This window comes from Paroedura picta, chromosome 11 (assembly GCF_049243985.1).
Source record: "Paroedura picta isolate Pp20150507F chromosome 11, Ppicta_v3.0, whole genome shotgun sequence".
Lineage (NCBI taxonomy): Eukaryota > Metazoa > Chordata > Lepidosauria > Squamata > Gekkonidae > Paroedura > Paroedura picta.
In genome coordinates, this window is record NC_135379.1 from 20,367,727 (window position 1) to 20,388,625 (window position 20,899).

The following is a 20,899-nucleotide window of genomic DNA, read 5'->3' on the forward strand; positions in this document are numbered from 1 at the left end:
GAGTGTTTATGTCTGTCTGCAAAAGAACTGAGATCTAATGATTAGAATGCAGTGTTGATGTGCGTGTGGGTGAATGGGTATAGAGATCCAGCTGAAAAGCCATGTTTTATTTTAAAAGAGTTAACGCCTCTATGAGCAGTCCTAGCTCTGGGTTGAAAACCCATTAGAAAACTTAGATATAAACCAGTAAGTACCTGGCTAGGAAAAGCCTTTGGAGGTGGTGATTAATAAAACTAAGGAATGAACCCCCATGTGACAATGCAGGCTTGTAAATAACCATTTAGTCTGTACTGAATATGGTATGCGAAGTAGGGGAGCCTTTGGAAACTGATTTCATGATAGGCCAGAGAAGTTATTGAAATAGTTGATCACGACTGCATTTTGCTGACTTACCACACCAGTTCTACAAATACTTGTAATCTATAAGCACTCACTGACAAAAAAAACTTGTGTTTTTACAATGTAGCTGTTTGATCCACTTGTCCTACTTAAAAACTTCAGTATACCTATGAACAGAAATGCACATATGTAAGCACATAAGGTACTTCAGTCATTCCTTGAATGCTGCTGGGAAGTTTTTAAATATATATAATGTTCATGAATAATATGAGCTTAAATTAATATACAGACTTTGAGTCATATGTAAGAGTGAAACAGCTGCATGGTCGCTACATAGAGCAGGGGTAGTCAAACTGTGGCCCTCCAGATGTCCATGGACTACAATTCCACTGAGCCCCTGGCCGCAGTTTGACTACCCGACATAGAGGGATAGAAGTTTTTAAAGGCTTATTTTCCTTCAGAACCATTTGTGCATTTCTGCCCCCCCATTGTTTCTCAGCTCAGTAGTTACGCACTGGTAGTTACTCTGCTACTTGCTTAAAACTAGCCTACAATGAAGTTTATTTAAAACAAAAACCTAGACCTGTTGCACTGTTCTGTTCATTGGTACTTGGTATCTTTATGAAGTATGCTGTATACCAAAATGTTTTTAGAGCTTATTTTCAGTGATGATTAATAAAAAGCAAAAATGTTCTTCCTGTTAAAAATAAAAAGCCCTGTAGAGTTACTATAAAAATAACAATTTTAAATTAGAAAAGTTTCTTATGTATAGCAAAAGCCAATAGTGCATAGATTTAGAACTGCTGGATGAGATTCTTGTTATGGTTGATGAGTATTTTAATAAAACCATTAACTAGCGAGTAACCAAAATAATCTGAAATATGTGGTTCCATGGGCTGGGGACAGAACAATACATCCAACTAAACAGATAAAGGATAAATCTGGGGTACAATTCTAGTTCAAACTGCCCAGTGGTGCTTCTTAGAATGCCAATTCATGTTTCTTTCCCAGCTGTTTCTTGAAGATAGTACTGTTATGTGTTTCAGGAGTGAAAAAAAATCCGATTGCTACATGTCCCCACCCTGTCCCTGACTTTTTGGTAGCACTCCCTGGTTAATGCCATATCAGCATTCAGTATTAATCCCTATGCCCCATTCCTTCCACAGCCAATAACACCAGAAAACTATATAAAAGTATTTACAGGGTTCAGTTTTATATCAAATTACAATTTTGGAAGCATTATTTAAACAGTACAACACATACTGTTTTATAAAGCAAAGAATGAATCCAGAAATTTGAACACTTTCTTAGAAAGCAGTTACAGTTGTGCACACATTCAGAAATCTTAACAGTGTTTTAAAGGACTCTGAATAACCAAACATTTTGCTAGCTTCCAATTCAGAAAAAAATCAGAAGCCAGTCATTAGGCAGTTCAGTATTTGCTACCTTGAGATACATACTATAAGTTGTTTTGTTCCTGTTGGACCAAGATACACTAAGCAAGCTGTCCGTGTTCAAAGCATATCTTTGCTTTCAGTGTGTTTAAATGCCAAGAAGCATAAACAGGCCTGAAGCAGCAGCCATGCATTGAGGCCAAACTAGGGATGACAGTGGCATGACCGAATTTCAATAAAACTAGGGGAAAATGGATGGAAGGGTACCCAATTCCATTTCCCAGTGTGTTAGAGAACCCGTATAGTGTGATATTGTCATTAAATAGGTACTGAGCTCATTCTCAATTCATCCTCCCCACAAAGTTGCACTTTACATCACCCCCTGTACAATTCATGAATTCAGCACATGATTTGCTGCTGTCAAGACCGAGTTAGCCTCCAGCGCTCCAGGAAGAATGCATGTTGCCCTCCAAAGAACATAAAAAACAATTCAAGTATTCCACTAGTCAAGTTGGTAGCTAGAAGTTACTATAAAGGAAAGGCGTGCCATGCCTATGAAGTTACAAACGCATAAGCAGTGAAGCATCTATTCATGTTCTTAAAAAACAGCTATTTTTTCCCGATGTGAACATCCTTCTGAAACATCGTCCACGGAAGTGCTCATGTAGTTAGACAGTTCGTTGTCTGATTCACAATACTCCTTTTTTACAGGAGAAGATGAACAGATGGGAATGGATCCATCCATTTTGTCACACAGCATTTGCTGAAGTCTCTGAATGCCTAAAAATAAAGTGTATAAGAGAATACAGTTACTTTCCCCAGAGAACCACAACAAAAACAAGTCTATTGTATTCATTAACACTGAGGGATGGGGGATGGACACAAACATGGAAATTAGTGATGAATTTTTCTTTGTGGTTTGGATTACAACCAACCCTAATACATTTATTTTGGCATAAGGTTGTGGGAGTCAAAAGGCAATTTTCAGATGCATTGTAGCCTCATGAACTCTTAAGACACTGTATGTCTGTTGCCACTGAAATGAAGTCTCATACCACCTAATATCCCATGGAGGACAAAGTAGGGACCTGAGCCAATCAAGTAATTTGGCTTAGTAAAGAAACAGTTATACAGATCAGGGGTAGTCAACCTGTGGTCCACCAGATGTTCATGGACTACAATTCCCATGAGCCCCTGCCAGCCTTCGCTGGCAGGGGCTCATGGGAATTGTAGTCCATGAACATCTGGAGGACCACGGGTTGACTACCCCTGATATAGATAATTTTCACATATTTACATGCCAGTTGGAAGTTTTCCTTCCTGAAGATCTTAAGCCAGAGCAGAAGCTCTAGAGGAGGTCCACGGCCCTTCCCGTCCTGCCTTAATGCATCTGGCCATAAGACAGGGAACCAACCACTTCCATTGCTCCCCCACCCCACTCCTGCAAGCATGAGTGAGTTATCTTGTGGTTTCTGTACCTGAGAGGGGGGTGAGCCTGAACACCTACTCCCACCTTAAACCGCCTCTTGTTTCTCCTCTCTCCCTTAATCCTCCTCAAATCTGCCTGTTAATGTGGGTGGAGATGGCACTTCTAATGACATGCCACTCCTGGGGTGTGTGGCAGAGAAGCGTGGCCAGCTGCCATCACTTCCAGGGTTCTTTCAATCATTTCTGATCAAAGGCTGCTTTTAAAGCACAGGATCAGCTTTTGGCCCTCCCAATGAAAACATTTTTTTTAATAAGGCAACTTCCCCTTGCACATGTACAACTCCAATTGAGTTAATAGCCTGAAATTCTTCATGGGTGTATCATACTGAGCCTCAGAATGAAAAAAAAACCTCTTACACAAGTAAATCTTATCTGCTGAATCAGAGAAGACCAATCTAAACCATCCAGGTTCATAACAGCAAAAGGCTTTCCCAGGACTAATAAGAAGCTTTTCTTGGAGAAGCTTCCACCATAAATCCATTTCAGCTTCAAATGTCTGTGACGTTAAGAACTAAAAAGAAAAATGAAGGATAACGCATTAATAAAACATCATATAAAACCACATTAATTACCAAAACAGCAAAGTACTTTACTCTCTTAGAAAGTATCAACATGGCCAGAATTATTAGAGCTTCCCTGAAGATACTCGGATATCTTGTCATTCAGTTGTTTCTCTTGATTGATCTATTGCACGGTGCAAAAATAATATATCTTTTCTTTTAGGATTAGATGCAAAACTGTCCCAGGAATCTAGGTTATGTTACAACTTCTAACTCTAGCCAGTAAGTTTTCTCAGCCAATACACTCCTTCCTAAAAAGTTACTTCAAACCCAGCTTTCTGACCACCAGCCAATAGAAATGAACTTACCTGCATATATACATCCAGTATCCACTGAACCCTAGCCTATCTTCTGCCTACCACCTGATGCACTCTAGTGGCAAAAACTATGAGCCAGGAAGTCCACATTTCTAATTACATTTCCCCTACAAACTCAGGCTGTTTCACTGTTCACTGCTTCACTATTCTTGCAACCTCATTATAAGGATTATTGAAACAATGTACATAAGCATTTTCAGCACAGATAAATGCCAAATATTACTAACATTCAGCATCGCTCCCTCATTAGCTTTTTTAAAAAAAAAAAGTTAGCAGTAATTTTCTTCTGCCAACCCTTCCTGATTGTCCCCAATTTTTCACATACTTTTCTGAAGTCAGCCCAGATGTATAATCCTCCTGAGCTTTTAAAAACAGGTATTCCGATCTCTTCAAGACCATCCACAAGAATATTCTGAGCTTCCTTAAGCCTCCTTCTATTGGTCGGGAAAAACACATTATCCAGCCATTCTGTCAAAATAAGAACACAAATGTAAAAATACTATTTTTCCTTCTCCTTTACAAACCCTTGGTAATATAACCCAGTTTCTGTCCTGCAGAGTAACCAGCAAAATGCCCCTGAAAGACCTAACTGTAGGGCACAGAAGACACTGCCTGTCCCTGAATACAGAGGTTCTGTGAAGTCATCACAGCTAATATCTATGGTGAACTTATCCTTTCAGCTGCTGACCTCAGTGAGACATGAATTGCATCCAATGTTCTATAATTCTTACATTATAGCAGGGTATCAATTAACTGTTCACTCCAACTTGACTAAGGGATTTGGTTGGGTACACTCAAAGAAGGGAATGGCTGGATTTCCCTGATGTTTAGTTCCTCATCACTTGGACGACATTCGATGTTGTAAGTCAACATGTGCATAGACTTGGCACGCTGCTGGGCTTGCTCCTTGCTTTGTGCAGAGAATCTTGCTTGGAAACTAATTCTGGTTACCCATGATATACAAGTGTAGCCATGTGGGTGACTGGTACTAGCTTCACAGTACAGGGTTGCTAGCCTCCTGGTGGGGCCTGGAAATCTCCTGAATTACAATTGATCTCCTGCCTACAGAGACCAGCCTCCCTGGAAAAAAAACCCAGCTCTGTTAGAGAGAGCAGAATCTATTACATTATACCTGCTGAGTTCTCTTCCCCTGAAACTCCTTCCTCCCCACGCACCAACTCTGTATCTCCAGCCATTTCCCATCCGGTAATTTGCAATCCTGTTCCTATATCAACTGGGATATTAATCCAAGATGGGGTGTGTGTACATGGTGCTTTGGTTAAGCTACAAACCTGCATTTGTATAATCCAGGTAAGCCAAATAAGTTTCTAACTAGGGTAGGTCATGCAAAAAGGGGAGTGTAAGAAAAAAAATAAGGCCTGAAGACAAATTCAGAAAGAACTCTGATTCATGTGCGCAGCTTAATTTCAACTTACTATGATGTCTGAATGCAATCTTAAGACTCATGCATACAAACATGAGAATTAGATATGAACAGCACCATTGTTAAATTTACTAACCTCTGTCACTGAGAAACTGGCTGAGAACATGTTGCACTGGTCCAGGACACCCATGAAAAACTGCCAGCTTATTAACAGCTTTCCTGACTTCATCGTTTCTTGTATATAGTACGCCAACTCTGACACCACACATGCCAAAATCCTTTTTTGGGGGGAGGGGGTGGTGGGAGGAGAGCAAAGAACAGTTTAATTTTCAATCAAAAATAATATGCAAAATATATACTTGTATTATTCACAATGAAAGTGAAAATCAATTTCTAATATATTTCTTATTTTTATAATGGAGGTGGAATTTCTTAGTTTTCATGCAAGCATCTTAGTGCTTTACAAACATCTTTTTTAAAAAAAGAATATTAACTAAAGCAAGAGAATTTGAAGAGTCTTTCCCCAAAGTGGTTTGGTAAGTCAGTGCTTACTAGACTGGAAATCTTAGCTTGGAGATTTCTGCTGTTCCCCTAAATCTAGTCTCAGACAGAAAGTACAATGCAGAGCTTCAATATGCAGAAGCTGCACCCACCATAGTGGAGCCCACCTGTTTGTAGTGACAGGCCATGAGGTGAAACACACCATTATGCCCCTCTACCCCTCTGCATTTAGGATAGCAGAACAGATACTCAGTTTGCTACTGGATGCTACAGATAAGCGATTCACAATGTAAACAGAGTCCTTGATTTCTTCCACGTGGAGGAGTTGCTCCGGTTTGGTACCCAAAACAGAAATGAATTATCTTGCAGTTACTTTCCATATCTTTCTCCATTTTGCTGAAGTGTTCTTCTACCCTGGCTTGGCGTAATCTTTTCATAAAGATCACAGTCAAAGCATGTTTGCACAGGGCCAGTGGAGGAGCCTGCATTTACACAATCACACTAGCTGTAGGTTTAAACGATGTCTGAACTGAGCCCAAATCATACCCTAGCCAGAGCTCGGCAGAATATCCATCACCAGTGACTGCTGGGATTCTTATAAATAATACTAGATTAGGTGAACCGTAGCCTGATTCATCAAAGCATTATGCTCTTTAAATGAGAATGCTTACTTTGGAATCACTTATTTTATGTTAACCAATCCATTCACTAACTTTTTGATTTATAGATCACCTTTCAGTCATAACTGCTGAATTCATTACCACACTATGTTGGCCGGATTTGAGATAGTTTACCTCCTGAAAATGAACTATTTAGTTGAATTTTAAAGCAAACTTTTAAAGTATGGTGATTATCTGGATTAGTTTAGCCTGCTTTTATGTTAGTTTGCTTTATTTTCCCCCTTGAATGTTTTTGTGCACATTTTTGGCTTTTAGTGTTATTTTCACCTTTAAGAACTCATTTGGAATTAGATCATAAATCATCAAAAACAAAGTGGTTCATAAATAAACTTACAAAGCAGTTCTTAAATATAGACAACAGGGATTCTACTAGCCCATGGGAAGAGATGCTATGCATCACTGAAGTCAGACACCAACAGCAATGGTCAGGGTTAGTTTCAATGGCAGTATCCAACAAGTCTGATACACCAGTTAAAGAATCTCTTCCTCTATCAGTATTAATTGGATATAACCTTCTGTTCTTTAAAGAAATAAAGATTATAAAAAAAACTATGTCATGACTGAAAGAGGTCACACAGACTAGCTATGGAACATCATTTTCAAAATTACGTTTCAAATTAGATTACGTTTTACAAAACAATACCTAGAAATTGGTACACAACTACTGTCAGCTATTCTTACTGCATTCTTTAAAGATGCTTGCTCTTCTGAATCATTAAAACTGTTAACACAAACTTAGGTTTCTATCATACACCTGAAAAACAGAACAGAATAAATGTTCCAAACCTACCTTGCTAAATCCCCACATAAAATGTGTCCGGTCAGGATCTGGTAAACTTAAAAGTTTTTTTCACAAAATTAACGTTTTATAGGCATAAATAGTCTTCAGATATAATAAAAGTAGTTTATGGAATGAATTTTATCCTAATCCAGCAAAATCTGCTACAGGCATATAAGTCCAGTGTACATACAAGCATCAGCACCAAACTCTACTATTCACTAAAACTAACTGTGTGTATGTACACATTTACCTGCACCTTGCATTGCACACAAGTATCTGTATCAAATTAATGTTGTATAGTGTCAATCTTTAGGTTCTAATTATATGAATACTGGCACACAATCTTTTATGTATGATACTGAAACAGTATGAATTTTTTTTTGCTAACACAAACAATTTTGAGAAAGGTTTTTGCAGAGCAATTATGTATGTGGAGGGAACAGGTATTTCACAGACCATTTGGTTCACTTCTAAAATGTACATAGATCATCATCCAAAATTTCAAAGATTATTTACTGCATAAACAAAAACATTGGGTTGCACAAGATATCCTGCCCATGGCATGCTCAGATCAGAAATCTGTTGAAGTCTTAAAAGAATACCAACCACAATCCAGATATTTTTGGTATGCAAAAGAAAATGTGGAACAGCTCTAGCACAACCTTACCATTCTCTTCTGCCCCTGTAGTGGCTGTAAATTGCGGCTTCCAATATACTATGGCAAGACTTTCAGTAAATAACGTATGTTTTCACCCAGCCTCACCCTGAACCTTCCAGTGATCCATTCTCTCTCAAGCCCACATATACATTTCAACATGTAAGCTACCTGCAAAGTTACCATCGACACAAGTGCTCAAGGAAGACAATGTTACTAGACATTTCCAGGTAAGGCAATAGAGCAGTGGTTCTCAACCTGGGGATTGGGACCCCCTTGGGGGTTGAACGGCCCTTTCACAGGGGTCGTGGCAGGGCAAGTAGCTTGGTCAGGGGGGCGCCATCCACACAACAGCCTTGCAGGGTAGATAGAGACAAAGCATTCATCTGTCTGGAGCAGCGGAAAAGAGCAAGATTGGCATGGTGGGACAAGAGGCAGAACTGAGAAACCCCAGGAAAGAAACCAATTTATATACAATCATGAACAATGGACCTTCAGGCCATTGGTCAGTTTCAATTTAATTTCTGAGAAAGAACACTTGCATAATTTTATGGTTGGGGGTCACCACAACATGAGGAACTGTATTAAAGGGTTGCAGCATTAGGAAGGTTGAGAACCACTGCATTAGAGCATTTTGGCTTTTTACTGAATGACCTGCCATAATGTAACACAGCTGGGTGTAAAGGAGTTAAGCAGGCAACCCACTGAGGGAACAGATTATAGCCACTGTATTTAGAATATGGTTTCAGAAATGTGAAGCAGTCTACTTCATGGGACAGAAAATCAATGAATTAAAGAGTCAGCTACAAAGCAACAGCAGGTCAAAAAGAGTTTTCAGATTCCCAGTAATTTAATGTTTCTGTATCTGCAGTAATTGTTCTGAAGTATGATTTATGAAGGCAGCAGGACAGACTATGGTTGCATATGAAGATTTATATACGCACATCATTTTTGACAGGACCAGAAATGTAAACTTACCTATCTAAGCTTAGGATGCTTGTGAAGATGGTATCAGTGTATACAGACAGCATGTAAATCTCATCCATTATTATGTGTAATTTATATCTATATACATAAGAGACACAAAAATATATTTCAGTGGGTGAATTTAAAATTGCCTTATTATTGCAACTGCACCTTAGGAGATAATTCATAAGCCTGTATATTTAATTTTATGTTCATCCAAGTTAGCTATATCCTAAAGATACAAGTAGAGACTGGATTATAAACTTGTTTTTAAATGAAGTTACTCTTCCCAGCAAAGATCCTCTAAACACCTAAAGTTCTTGGCTAAGCAAATAAGGTATTTTGTATTTTCCTATTTGGCATTACTATAACCAAGTTAAAACCAAGCAAAATAATGCTTGAAAACTCACCAGGCACCTCTCTTAGAGCATCTCCAAAGTAAAAGCCAAAAAAGTACAGACCAAACTATTCTTCTACAATAATTTTAGCAGGCATTCCAAAGAATGTACAAGAGAGAGAAATATAAAAGCAATCTCTGTCCAAAAATGAAAAGCTTTGAAGTACATGAAATGCCAGATGCAGACTACAGCCTGAGGTCTACAGGGTGATCCCTGGAGTGGGACGGAGGAATGTGACCCTTTGAGATTTCACAAACATGATGAAAATTATTATAACAGCTGCAATTTTACCTAGGAGTCTCCGAAATTTAAGATGTATCAACTTACTATATCTTTAAAAAAATGCTATCCTGTTTCCATCAGGTTGGTCATTAAGTACATATCCAAATGCTGGCATTCTAACTTTATGAACTGGGAGGGGAGGGGCCCAGTGAAGAAACAAATATAGAATAATACAGATGCACTGGGAAACCAATATGGCATATTGGTTTCCCAGTGCATCTGTATTATTCTGCATTCTAACTTAGACAAAACTACATGCAAAATCAATGTTTTCCTGACGAAAGCAAGAATCCATTGTGGAACAAAATTAGAACTTAGAATGTGGCCCTTAGAGAAATAACAAGAATATATGAAAGTTCTTCCGAGGAAGATTAATTCAGGTGCCATATGCCATGCAATCCTAGGCAGATCCACTCCAGTCTAAAAGCTCTTCTGCATTCTCATTTTCTTCACTTGTGTGTCCCTTGGTGTAGTGGTTGAGAGCAGCAGGCTCTAATCTGGAGAACCAGGTTTGACTCCCCAATCCCTGTGCAGCCAGCTGGGTGACCTTGGGCCAGTCACAGTTCTCACAGAGCTTCCTCAGCTTCACTTACTTCACAGGGTCTCTGTCATGGGGAGAGGAAGAGTAGGCAGTTGTAAACTGTTTTGAGACTCCTTCAGGTAATAAGTAAGGTACAGAATAAGTTCTTGTATTGTTTTGGGGCAGGGTGCGTGTGTGTGTCTTTTCTGCATGTGTTTTGCTTTCACTAGCAGTTGACTCAACATTACATCAGTATATGCCCAGTGTAAAAACCTACAGGTTTTTATGCCGGACATACATTAATGCATATCAAATTGACCACTAGAGGGAGCAAAACACATTAGGAAAAGAAAACAATCCCACCCCAAAGAAAACACCAATAGGGACACATAAGAAAATGAGGATGCAGAAAAGCCCTAAATCAATGGTTTTAGAGTAATCTTACTTAGGGTTGCACTGCAAGACCTCTACAGGTTGGCCAAAAATTATAGCCTCCGGGGAGGGCGGTATATAAGTATGATAAATAAATAAATAAATAAAATAAATATCTTCTGATCATCAGCCTCATTTGATAAACACACAGCATAAACTTGTACAAGGCTATATTTTCAAATCAAGGCATCTGTTTGGTAATCACCGATTTTTATTTTTATGGCATAAGCTTTAATTATTTAACTATCAAGATATCCAAATTAAAGAGCTTTGTTATTTAGGATCAAACACAATAGCGACTGTAGGTTTTACATTTTACCATTTTAAGAACCATTTACATTTTAAGAACCAATATTTCCCCTTACCAATGACCATACAAAGTCTAATGAATAACTAACATGTTTTATTTTAAACATTAATTCTTGGAGGATCATATGCCAAATGAAATAAGGAGATTACCAAAATCAGTTTTATAACTAACAATCTGCATCATGGAAAAGTACAAGCCCAAACAAAGAGCGCTAGGACTCAAACCTGTGCGCAAACTCTAGACATTCTTTCAGTAACTGTGCTGGGTAAATGTCCCCTAATGGATTGTGAGGGTTGATCAGGATTAATGCTCTGACTCGGATGCCCTGAAAAAAGAAAAACTGATAGTCGGAGACCCCAACACGATGTCCCATGATAGGACCATGAGCCTGCAAAGTTGCCATTGTATTAATGCCAAGTATTATGGTTAGTTGATTGCACATTAATCCAAGATTCTGTAATCAAAAATACATTCTATTGTCATAATATTTTACTAGTTCAGATGTTTTTGTTTAACGATACACATTTCAGGAAGTCAAGTATTTATTTTAACACCACTCTTTAAAAGACATTTAAAATAAACCATGCAATAAACCATACTGATACTACAATCCAAATCATAGTATAATGATTCCACTATTCACCAAACATCTTTAGGCAAAATAAGAAAATTATTAACTGAGCTATTTCATATACATTAAAACAAAGTGAAATTACAAAGAATATTCCATTAAAAGTCTTAATTCTTAGATAGAAAATCCTGAAAATGCTATGCCACACCATTGTATGCCCTACTAAAACCAACAGTTTATGAGTTGGAGTCAGCAGTAATTTCTACTGGAGGGATGTGTTTCACCAATTCCCTTCTTCCGTGCTGATCTCTGACTCATTTTTTGCCCTGTTCCTGGGGATCCCGGGAGCAGCATTCTGAAAAGCGTTTTATGCTACAGTGGGGGAGGGGGAAGTAATTTATCGGTAAAAATTACTGCTGGATCCAACCTTTTGTCACAACTAAGTCAATCCCCACTGCAATGGCTTTGTTCCCTGTATCAATGGTATAAGAAACAGAGACTGCACAGTGAAGAGTCAGCAACAAGAATTTCTTCAACTATCTTAAAAATATATATAAATTGAGCTTTACACACTTCTCCTCTAGGAGAACCAGCTTGGGGCTCATTTTAAATCCACCTCATACTAATCAAATCTCTCAGTCATCAGTTTCCTTTATTCCTGAAGGCCCAGGTCTATTCAGTATCAAATTGTTTTTAATCAGCAAATTCCACACATTACAAAAAAAACTAAGCACAAGACGATTGGTAGCTGTGTTAGTCTATCTCTGGCAGGAGCAAGAATCCAGTAGCAACTTAAAGTAACAAAAGTTGTGGCAGGTAGCAGGTGAGTCCATCTGTCCTATATATTGGAACATGGAATAATTTCAAATGCCAAATGACATTGGCAGGCAAATGACATGTCCTAATGTGATGTGCAGATAGTAGGCATGGAGGAATTGATGATTTCTCCACACCTACCATCTCTCTGCACATCACACCTAATCCTATTAAGCCAGCTCCTGTTATTTGTCTTTGAGGTGCTACTGGACTCTTGGTCTTATGAACAACAAACTGTCCAAAAATTAAAGTTTCTAACTTGTATAGTTTATTCACATTGCTGAATTTATATTTTGTCTTCAAAGAATTGTAACTATTTTGGTGCCAATTTCCAGGGCCCCGATCAATTGCAAAAATTTTCTAATGAGACTATAGTAGTCAAGTATAAGCCCAATAAAAATAATAAAAATAGATATATAAAAGAAGACTGATGTTTTCCCTGGGAGGCAGAGATGTTGTTAAAACTGACAGGGAATTTCTTAGCTACCTATTTAAACTATTTCAGAAATGCAATGCATAAAAAGGCTTTGAATATTTTATGATGTTCTTATCAGACTTGATTATATAAAAAGGTCACTCTGCAATTCTTCTGCATGTAACCTGCAGAAAAATCTTTGATTTAAAAAGGATTTTCTCATTTATTAATGATATCTAATAAACGAAGCTTTGACTCTTGAAATTTTGCACCTCAAAAATCTTGTTGGTCTCTAAGGTTCTACTGGACGCAAATCTAGCAGCTTTTTAATACTGTTTGCTTAGAATTTGTTCTTTAACTGTTAAGATTGCTTACGATATGACATGTGATATATTGAACTAGCAACAACACTATTGTCTTATAGATTTTCAAAAGAAAATTTTAAACAGCAATATAAAGAAAGGATGGAGAAAGAAGACCATTTTTATAGCCAGCATTACTGCTATTCATTTAAATATTTGTATTTACAAGCCTTACGGTGCGACCTTGTGAAGTTATTCAAATCCAAGTCCAGTGAAATCAATGGGCTTAGACTGCAGTCTCTTGGCATATGTTTGCAATATTAATAATATATTATATGGAAACTTGTCCATTTTCATCGCGAAGGAGACGAGGTGGACCCAACTGAACGCCAACAGAAAGATTTGACAGATGTAGTTTCGCCACATTTTCCCCTCCCTATATCAATCCACCTCAATTCTATATTATTTTTGAAATAAACGTAGCAAGAACAGACAGACAGCTATGCCGTTCATGAGACAAAAGGCAAAATTGGTGCACATCTTACTCCTGTCTACAGATCCAATGTCCCAATGTAAGAGAAGAATATTTCAGAGCCTGCAGCCCCCACCCACCCCAGCTAAAAGGCTACCCACATACTTCCCACAACTCTAGAATATTTTCAGAGGCTGAAAGGGACTGCTGGGGTTGGGAATGTAGGAGAAATCCATCTTTTCTGCCAAAAGTTGACCAGATACAACCCATAGTCATTAAATTTACACCAACCTGAATTCAGTTTAAAATATTCTTACCTGCTCCGTGGCTTGCTTATATGCAATTTCTAATTTTTCAATTGTTAACTGAAATGGACGACTATCATCCTTAGTCACCTGCATAAAATTTAAAACATGTAATCATGTTAAACTGTAAACAAACATATCTGGTCATCAATTTATAATCAGTTCATCATCCCAGTGCTGAAAGATCTGCATGGGCTATCCATTTGTTTCCAGGCCCAATTCAAAGTGCTGGTTCTTGCCTATAAGCCCGTAAAACAGGGGTAGTCAATCTGTGTGGTCCTCCAGATGTCCATGGACTACAATTCCCATGAGCCCCTGCCAGCAAACACTGGCAGGGGCTCATGGGAATTGTAGTCCATGAACATCTAGAGGACCACAGGTTGGTTACCACTGCCGTAAAAGACCTGGGGGTCAGGTTACTGTATGGACTGCCTCCTCCCGTATTGTTAAAATCTGTCTCACAAGCTCTGCTCTCTGAGGCCCAGCCTCCACAGGTGAAGGAGGTGACAACCAGACAGAGCTTCTTCAGTAGTGGCACCTCACTACTGAAATGCTCTCCTCTCTTGAGGTCCACCTCTGCTTTAAAGAATACTCTCTTTAAAATACCAGGCCAAACTGTTTGGTTCCATTCAGGCTTTTAATGCTGAATTTTAATGAATAGATTTTAATGTTTTATTTTTATCATGTTGAATTTTGTAAGGTGTCTCAAGCAGGTTTCTAAAGCAGGTTTCTAAATGAATAAATAAAACAATGAGAGCCTTCAATAAAAAAAGTTTTACCTCACTGAACAAGGGCACATGAACAGGCTGCATTCCACCATACAGCCAAGTTTTGGAATTTATGCCACCGTAATATGGAGCAGGAATCAGATACCCATCTGCAACAAAAAAGCACAGTGAAGATTTCACAGAAACATGTTTGCCATCTGTTAAAAATTAGTACTAGGCACACATCAGACTATTACTTCCAAAATCTTTTAGTATGTGTTTATACTGTCTGAATGAGTGGTGCCAAAGAGCAGAGAAAGTATTGTTTGAGCCATAATTATGTGAAGTTTCAAAATCAATATTAGGATACATTTGACTCCCCCCCCCAAGCCTCCCAATATACAATTTCTTTTAATAATTATTTTTCTTTCTTACAGCTTGGTGTAGTGGTTAGTATTAGGCCTGTGCTGCAGGGAGGGGGGGAGACGGGAAGCGCAGGCACGCCGGTTGGCGCACAGTGAACCTGTGTGTGTGTGCTGACTGGCGCGCCAGCGTCTGTGCCTCCCCTCTTCCTCATGCTGCAGCACTGGCTGCTTCAGGCGGGAATGGCCACTTTGGACGCCGAAATGCCCAACCCTAGTTAGGAGCGTGGACTTCTAATCTGGCGAGCCGGGTTTGATTTCCCGTTCTTCCACATGCAGCCAGCTGGGTGACCTTGGGCTCACCACAGCACTGATAAAGCTGCTCTGACTGAGCAGTAATATCAGGGCTCTCTCAGCCTCACATTCCTCCAAAGGTGTCTGTTAAGGGGAGAGGAAAGGGAAGGTGATTGTAAGCTGCTTTGAGACTCCTTTGGGTAGAAAAAAGCGGCATATAATAACCAGCTCTTCTTCTTCTCAATTTATTATTTATGCAGACTTCACCATAACCCATAATAATTTGGGATGGGAGAGGCACAGAATATTTTTTAGATTTTATGAATTTCACATTAAGAAATTAGGAAATTTTCTTAAGGCATATTTTCAATAAGGCAAAAACATTGTCCAGCATGAAATTTGGCTATTATTCCCAGATAAGCATAATAAAAAAGGAACTGCATTTTCATGAAAATACTGAAACATCAGATTCTATAATCCTAAACAGAATTACACCCTTCTGAGTCCATTAACTTTAATGAATGTAACTCTGCATGCTACAATCCTATGAGGTCAGTTAGGCGGAGAGTTGAACTGTAAATTTCTTACCTCCAGGATCACACAACACAGTTGAAAGAGTAGCGAAGACCGCACAGCAGCCATTCATTACAATGATCTTATAAAAAAGATATCAAATTACAATTAGCAAGACTGCCAAACCACCAAAGCTCTGATTTTCTTTAAACCTAAAACAAGTTTGCACATCCAGGTGTCGGTGATTCACACAACTTTTTAAAAAGGTGAGTCATTATATCATAAAACTCAAGCATTGTCTTTCCACCCCTACTTTTCATATGGATCCTATTGGTTGGAATCCAATCATTCTTGTATTCAGAATCCTTATAGGGGCCATTATATAAGCAAAATTAGGAAAGTGTATGTCACTTAGACCAATAGAAAAATCCCTGATGTCATACTGTTTTCTAGTTCAGATTTTTTGAGCCTGCTTTCTAGTGGTAGTTTATTTTTACTTGGTATGTCACAAGCAAAGATGCCAGAGTCAATACAACCATTTCTGAGAAGGATACTGCACATGGCCTACTCACTTTACATACTGTGATAATCCACTAGCTAAATTTAGTAAACAACTATTTCTTTAAAGTAAACAGAAGGAAACAGAAAAAAAGTGTTTCCAGGTGATTGTTTTAATGACTCTTAGCAAAAGAATTAGCCAGCAAGAATTAGCCAGCATTTATACTGGCATTTAACTGAGCCAGTTAGCAAAACAAATAAACAACTTCATAGCCTTATACAAGTTGATCTAAGCTCTCTGAAGGAAAATGGGACACACATAATTTTTTGTTTCTCTTTGGTACTTGCTATGTCTTAAGATTTAAAAAAAACATATTCATTATTATCAATTGTCTATAAAAATCCCATCAATTTTCAGTATTGCAGAGTTTCAAAAAAAATGAGAAAAGTGACAATAACGCAAGTAAAGCTCCATAAACTGTCACAATATTAAACAGAAATAATACTTTGGTACTTTACATGTTCTGGATCCAGTGCTGATGGAGCTTTTGCGTACTCAGTAAGAAACTTTGCAATTTCTTCTCTGAAGCTGAAGTGTAAAATCAATAAAATTAATAGATAGTACCACATCACTGGCATTAAACAGTTCATAATCATAATAAAATATTTTAACAGAAAGGTGGGTGTGATTCTGTTTAGAGGAGTAGAACACACATTCTTGGCTGTAGTGATTTAAAAATTAAGAAACAGTGCTTATGCTAATGCTACATTTGGTAAAGAAAGAGAAACAGGCAAGTACCACATTGCGAATCTGCTCCTGGCATGGCTCAAGGCCAAACTAGATTCCCCCTCCCCCTGACGGTCAGGTCCAGGCTTTTGACCTGACCTTAAGAACATCGGTCACATGTCAACAATGCCAGGAGCTCATTGCCCAATTTGTGAGTTTTGTAGCTGTCTTGGAGCCATATTTTAATAAATCTATCCATTTCCCAATAGCAAATGCATCCTGACTTGAACCCAGACTGTGGCATGGTGGGAGAAGAGGCTCCAGCCTTTATGCTGTGCTGTTTTCCTGACTAGAACTGACCCTCATTTCAGGTTAGGAAAACTGCATGTCTTTTCTTCCACTGCACCATGGTCCCAATTTCCCTGAATTCTTAGGAAATTAGTTTGTGCATCCTGACATGTGACAGATGGTCTTATTTATTTAATTTATACCCTGCCTTTCTCTACAACAGAGACCTAAAGCATCTTACACTGTTCTCTCTTCCTCCACACCACAACCCTATAAGTGGCTGAGAGTGTGTGATTGTCATTCAGTAAACTAGCTTTGCTATGACTTTTTTCTTTACACTGGTTCCTGGGATGCCTTTTTTCTGCATGCATAAATGGCATGTTTTTCTCTCCTCCCTGTGCTATCATACACCAATAGGTGAATAGAAAGCCCTTTTCTGTTTGTTGTCCCTCATCCACCAATGGGAGCTTGAGGCACTCCTTGTTCAGCTCAGCCCCTCCTACCTCTGCTATTACAACATTATACCAGCGGAAAGTCATTCTGTCATTCCCTCAGACGTATTTCAATCCACTCTCTAAGAGGAACAGTATACCTAAAAGGGGGAAAGGTGGTAGTGTTTGGCATTAAAAAGGCTGTAGTGTCCCAGCAGGAATTTCTTGTTGAAGTTCATGAACTACAATTCCCATGAGGGCCTCTGAGCAGCATACATCAGAGTAGCAGTCATGTGACATTGCAGCTGACCATAGCCTACCAATGAGCATCCAGTATAATGGAGGAAGTACCTTTCACTTGAGGATTTGTCAGAGTAACTGTTTCAAATGTATAATTGTTTACTAGAGTCTACTATGGTGTACAAAAAAACACAGTTTCAGTGCACATGCATAAACGGGACTGTTTTTAAAAGGGGTGATTTAAAAGGGTAAGCAGATTGACTTCAGTGAACATTAGTAAGTGCATAATACCCTCTGTTCTTTGGCTTTAATTCTTTTTCATGGCTTTAAGTTAATATTGCAAAATGTAAAAAAAATAAAGATTACCAATGGTGTAAGTCACTTTCTAAACCCCAATAAAAAGTAAGACACAGTAAACCAAGCAATAGGTGGTACCATAGTTGTCAAACAGCATTTTATCATTTTAGATGGATGTGGCACAACATTAATAGTATGAGAAATTGCACCCAAATATCATGATTTTGAATTAATCATACCTTTTAATGCCCTGTGTATCGGAGTACTGCAGTAAATGAGGCTCAAGATAACTCATGTCAGGTTTTGTGAGCTGTTGATACATTTTAAAAGGCAATTAAGGACTTTTCCATTCATAGCTGGTTCTCATCAATTTATTCAAGAATTATTTCTTGGTGACAAAGGGTTCAAGTAATTAACCAGCTTTCAAACAATCTTAAGCAGAGTTACACCCCCTGGCTTCAGTGACTTGGAATGGTTTAAGTATGCTCAGGACTGCACCATTGCATCTTCCCCTTCATCCTACTTGAAGATTAACACGTGCATTATTGTACCATATGGTTCTACTCAGACTAGCAGGAGAGGCTGAGGAGAAAAATGTACCTCATTATTATATTGAACACAGGAATTCATTACTGAATCAGTCGTCTAGAATGCATCACGGAATATATCCCCATGATCCTCCTTGACTTACACTGAATCATTGGTTATTAATGCAGCAGGTTCATTGTTGCATATTTAGCATTATTATACAACATTTTACTATTTCTTAACAAATCACAACCACATATGCAAATTATGATTCCCAAGGACTGTAACCTACACTATTTGAGTGTGTAGCCAAACTTACCCTTCCCTGTATTAAATCATAGCAAAGCTTGTTCTCACTTGTTCCAAAATTCAAAATGCCCTGGGAACAAAATAATGCATTAAATAGCTGCATTAATGTTATTCCACACCAACATGGAAAATCTTGATAATTTTACTGCTCACTCTCCTGGCTAGAAAACTAATGAATCAAAAGATAATGTAGAAATATGCTACTACAGTGAAACTGTTTTCCCACTTTATAAGCAAAGAAGCAACATTGTATACAGTCTTGAGGAGCAAAACTAAAATATAGTGCAAAAAGCAGTTGCATTTATCAACAGCAATCTACTACTGCATTTTAAAATCAATATATCCCATTAGCAATCTCTTCCCATTTTCTATGGACATCTTATGAATGCTTTCTTATGCAGGACTATAGTTTTATGCCCATACTCAATTCTTCCACAGCCTAGACTAACAGTGAGAAAAAGCTGTACAAGCAGTTTCCTCAGGAGGGGATTTCAGGTCAGGGAATAACGTCATCATCCTATTTGTGCAAACCAGACTGAACTACCTCTGCTTGGACTCAGGGTGGCACCGTGACCGTGGAGCACAGCTGGAAAGGATCAGTACTTCTGCCAGTGTTCTTTCACTGCCCCAAAATTCTGTCCTCCATAAAGCTTATTTACCTGGAAGCATCCTTTGCCCCTGACAACTGTAGCCACGCTTCAAAGCAGATGGATAGCTGCATATCCTTTTCCAATCTCTCAAGACCCGCTTAGCTCAGGGCTATTCCCCACATTTTCTCCCACACACACACACACAAAAAAAATTCCCTCCCACACCCCTTTCTTTATGTTTATTTTTCGAGAACATCCACATATTCCATTGTTTAAGAACCCCGACACTTTCCTAGCCAAAAACATGTTATTTTTCAACACCGCTCTCCCTCCCTCCCCTCTGCAACATCTATCCTTAACTCGGGTCTTCCGTTTTACTACACTTCCCCAAACCATTCTGCACTCCCCCCTCCCCACCCCAGAACTGTGCATCCACACGACCGATTTCCTTCCCTTCTGCCCCCCCCCCGGCCCCCCAAGCATCCCACACCAAAGTCCATTTTCATCCCTCCCATCCCTTCCTCGGGAGGCCACGCTCCAAGGGAGCCCGGGGGATACCCTGTGGCTACAGCTCATCCCCAGACTAGAGAGGTCAGCTCCCTGGCGAAAATGGATGCTTGGCAGGGTGGAGTCTGCGGCATTGCACGCCTCTAGCGTCCCTCCAGGCTCCATCCCCAAATCCCCAGCCGGGGTTTGGCACCCCGACAGCCCCCCCCCCCATCCCATCCCATCCCATCCCTGGCCGGTGCGAGGGGGAGCCAGGCAACCCCCAGACCCTGCCGCAGTTCCCGGGAACGCCCCGTAAAGCCCCAGTCGCCCGGCAGCATCCCTCTCTCTCTGCAGGCCGAGCGGGGTCCTCCGTGCGGGCCCGGAGAGGGGACGGGCGCCCCTCACCTGCGGGTTCCGCTCGGCGTCGAAGGGGTCCCTGATGTACATGTCGAAGCCCTTCTCCAGCAGCCCCCCCGCGCCGCCGGCGATGAGGGATCCCCGAGCCGAGAGCCCGCGGCGGCCGGCCGCCTCTCCCTCGAGCCCCGCGCTTTCGGCCATCCCCTCCCGGGTCAAGCAGGGGGAAGCCGAGGGACGCCGCAGCCTTCCGCAGCCAAAGGAGGCGCAAGCGTCTTTCTTCGCGGCAGGATGGCGGGGCGGAAGGATATCAGAAAGGGCGCCGCTCTTGGCCGCCCCAGCCGCCTGCCTGATGGAGATGGCTCTGGAGGCTTATGGCGCCCT

The 20,899-nt window shown here is 39.7% G+C and overlaps 1 protein-coding gene across 3 annotated transcripts; it reads right to left on the reverse strand.

Moving 5' to 3' along the window:
* Window positions 1–1,533: 1,533 nt before the first annotated feature.
* Window positions 1,534–20,867, reverse strand: LOC143820302 (1-aminocyclopropane-1-carboxylate synthase-like protein 1). Of its 3 annotated transcripts, none has more exons than XM_077302928.1 (14): window positions 20,567–20,867; window positions 19,093–19,152; window positions 18,485–18,555; window positions 16,782–16,851; window positions 15,840–15,906; window positions 14,668–14,765; window positions 13,901–13,978; window positions 11,232–11,332; window positions 9,078–9,164; window positions 7,454–7,499; window positions 5,619–5,760; window positions 4,424–4,566; window positions 3,579–3,732; window positions 1,534–2,513 (listed from the first exon to the last, which is right to left on the reverse strand). In XM_077302928.1, exons 1-14 carry the CDS (start codon window positions 20,717–20,719, stop codon window positions 2,332–2,334), a joined length of 1,452 nt encoding a protein of 483 aa, XP_077159043.1. In that variant the 5' UTR covers window positions 20,720–20,867; the 3' UTR covers window positions 1,534–2,331. The 3 variants fall into 3 exon arrangements, with proteins under 3 accessions (XP_077159043.1, XP_077159046.1, XP_077159045.1); XM_077302931.1 differs by lacking the exon at window positions 20,567–20,867 and adding an exon at window positions 19,742–20,035; XM_077302930.1 differs by lacking the exon at window positions 19,093–19,152.
* Between the last annotated feature and the right edge of the window lie 32 nt (window positions 20,868–20,899).

What these genes read in the sequence shown, in the direction of transcription:
- LOC143820302 (XM_077302928.1), bottom strand. Translation starts at nt 20,719, where the DNA reads ATGGCCGAAAGCGCGGGGCTCGAGGGAGAGGCGGCCGGCCGCCGCGGG. An exon ending in CAGCACTGGATCCAGAACAT is followed by an intron (nt 15,907 to 16,781) that starts GTAAAGTACCAA and finishes CTTTTTTATAAG; the next exon opens with ATCATTGTAATGAATGGCTG. An exon ending in CCAGTTTCTCAGTGACAGAG is followed by an intron (nt 4,567 to 5,618) that starts GTTAGTAAATTT and finishes TTATTTTGACAG; the next exon opens with AATGGCTGGATAATGTGTTT.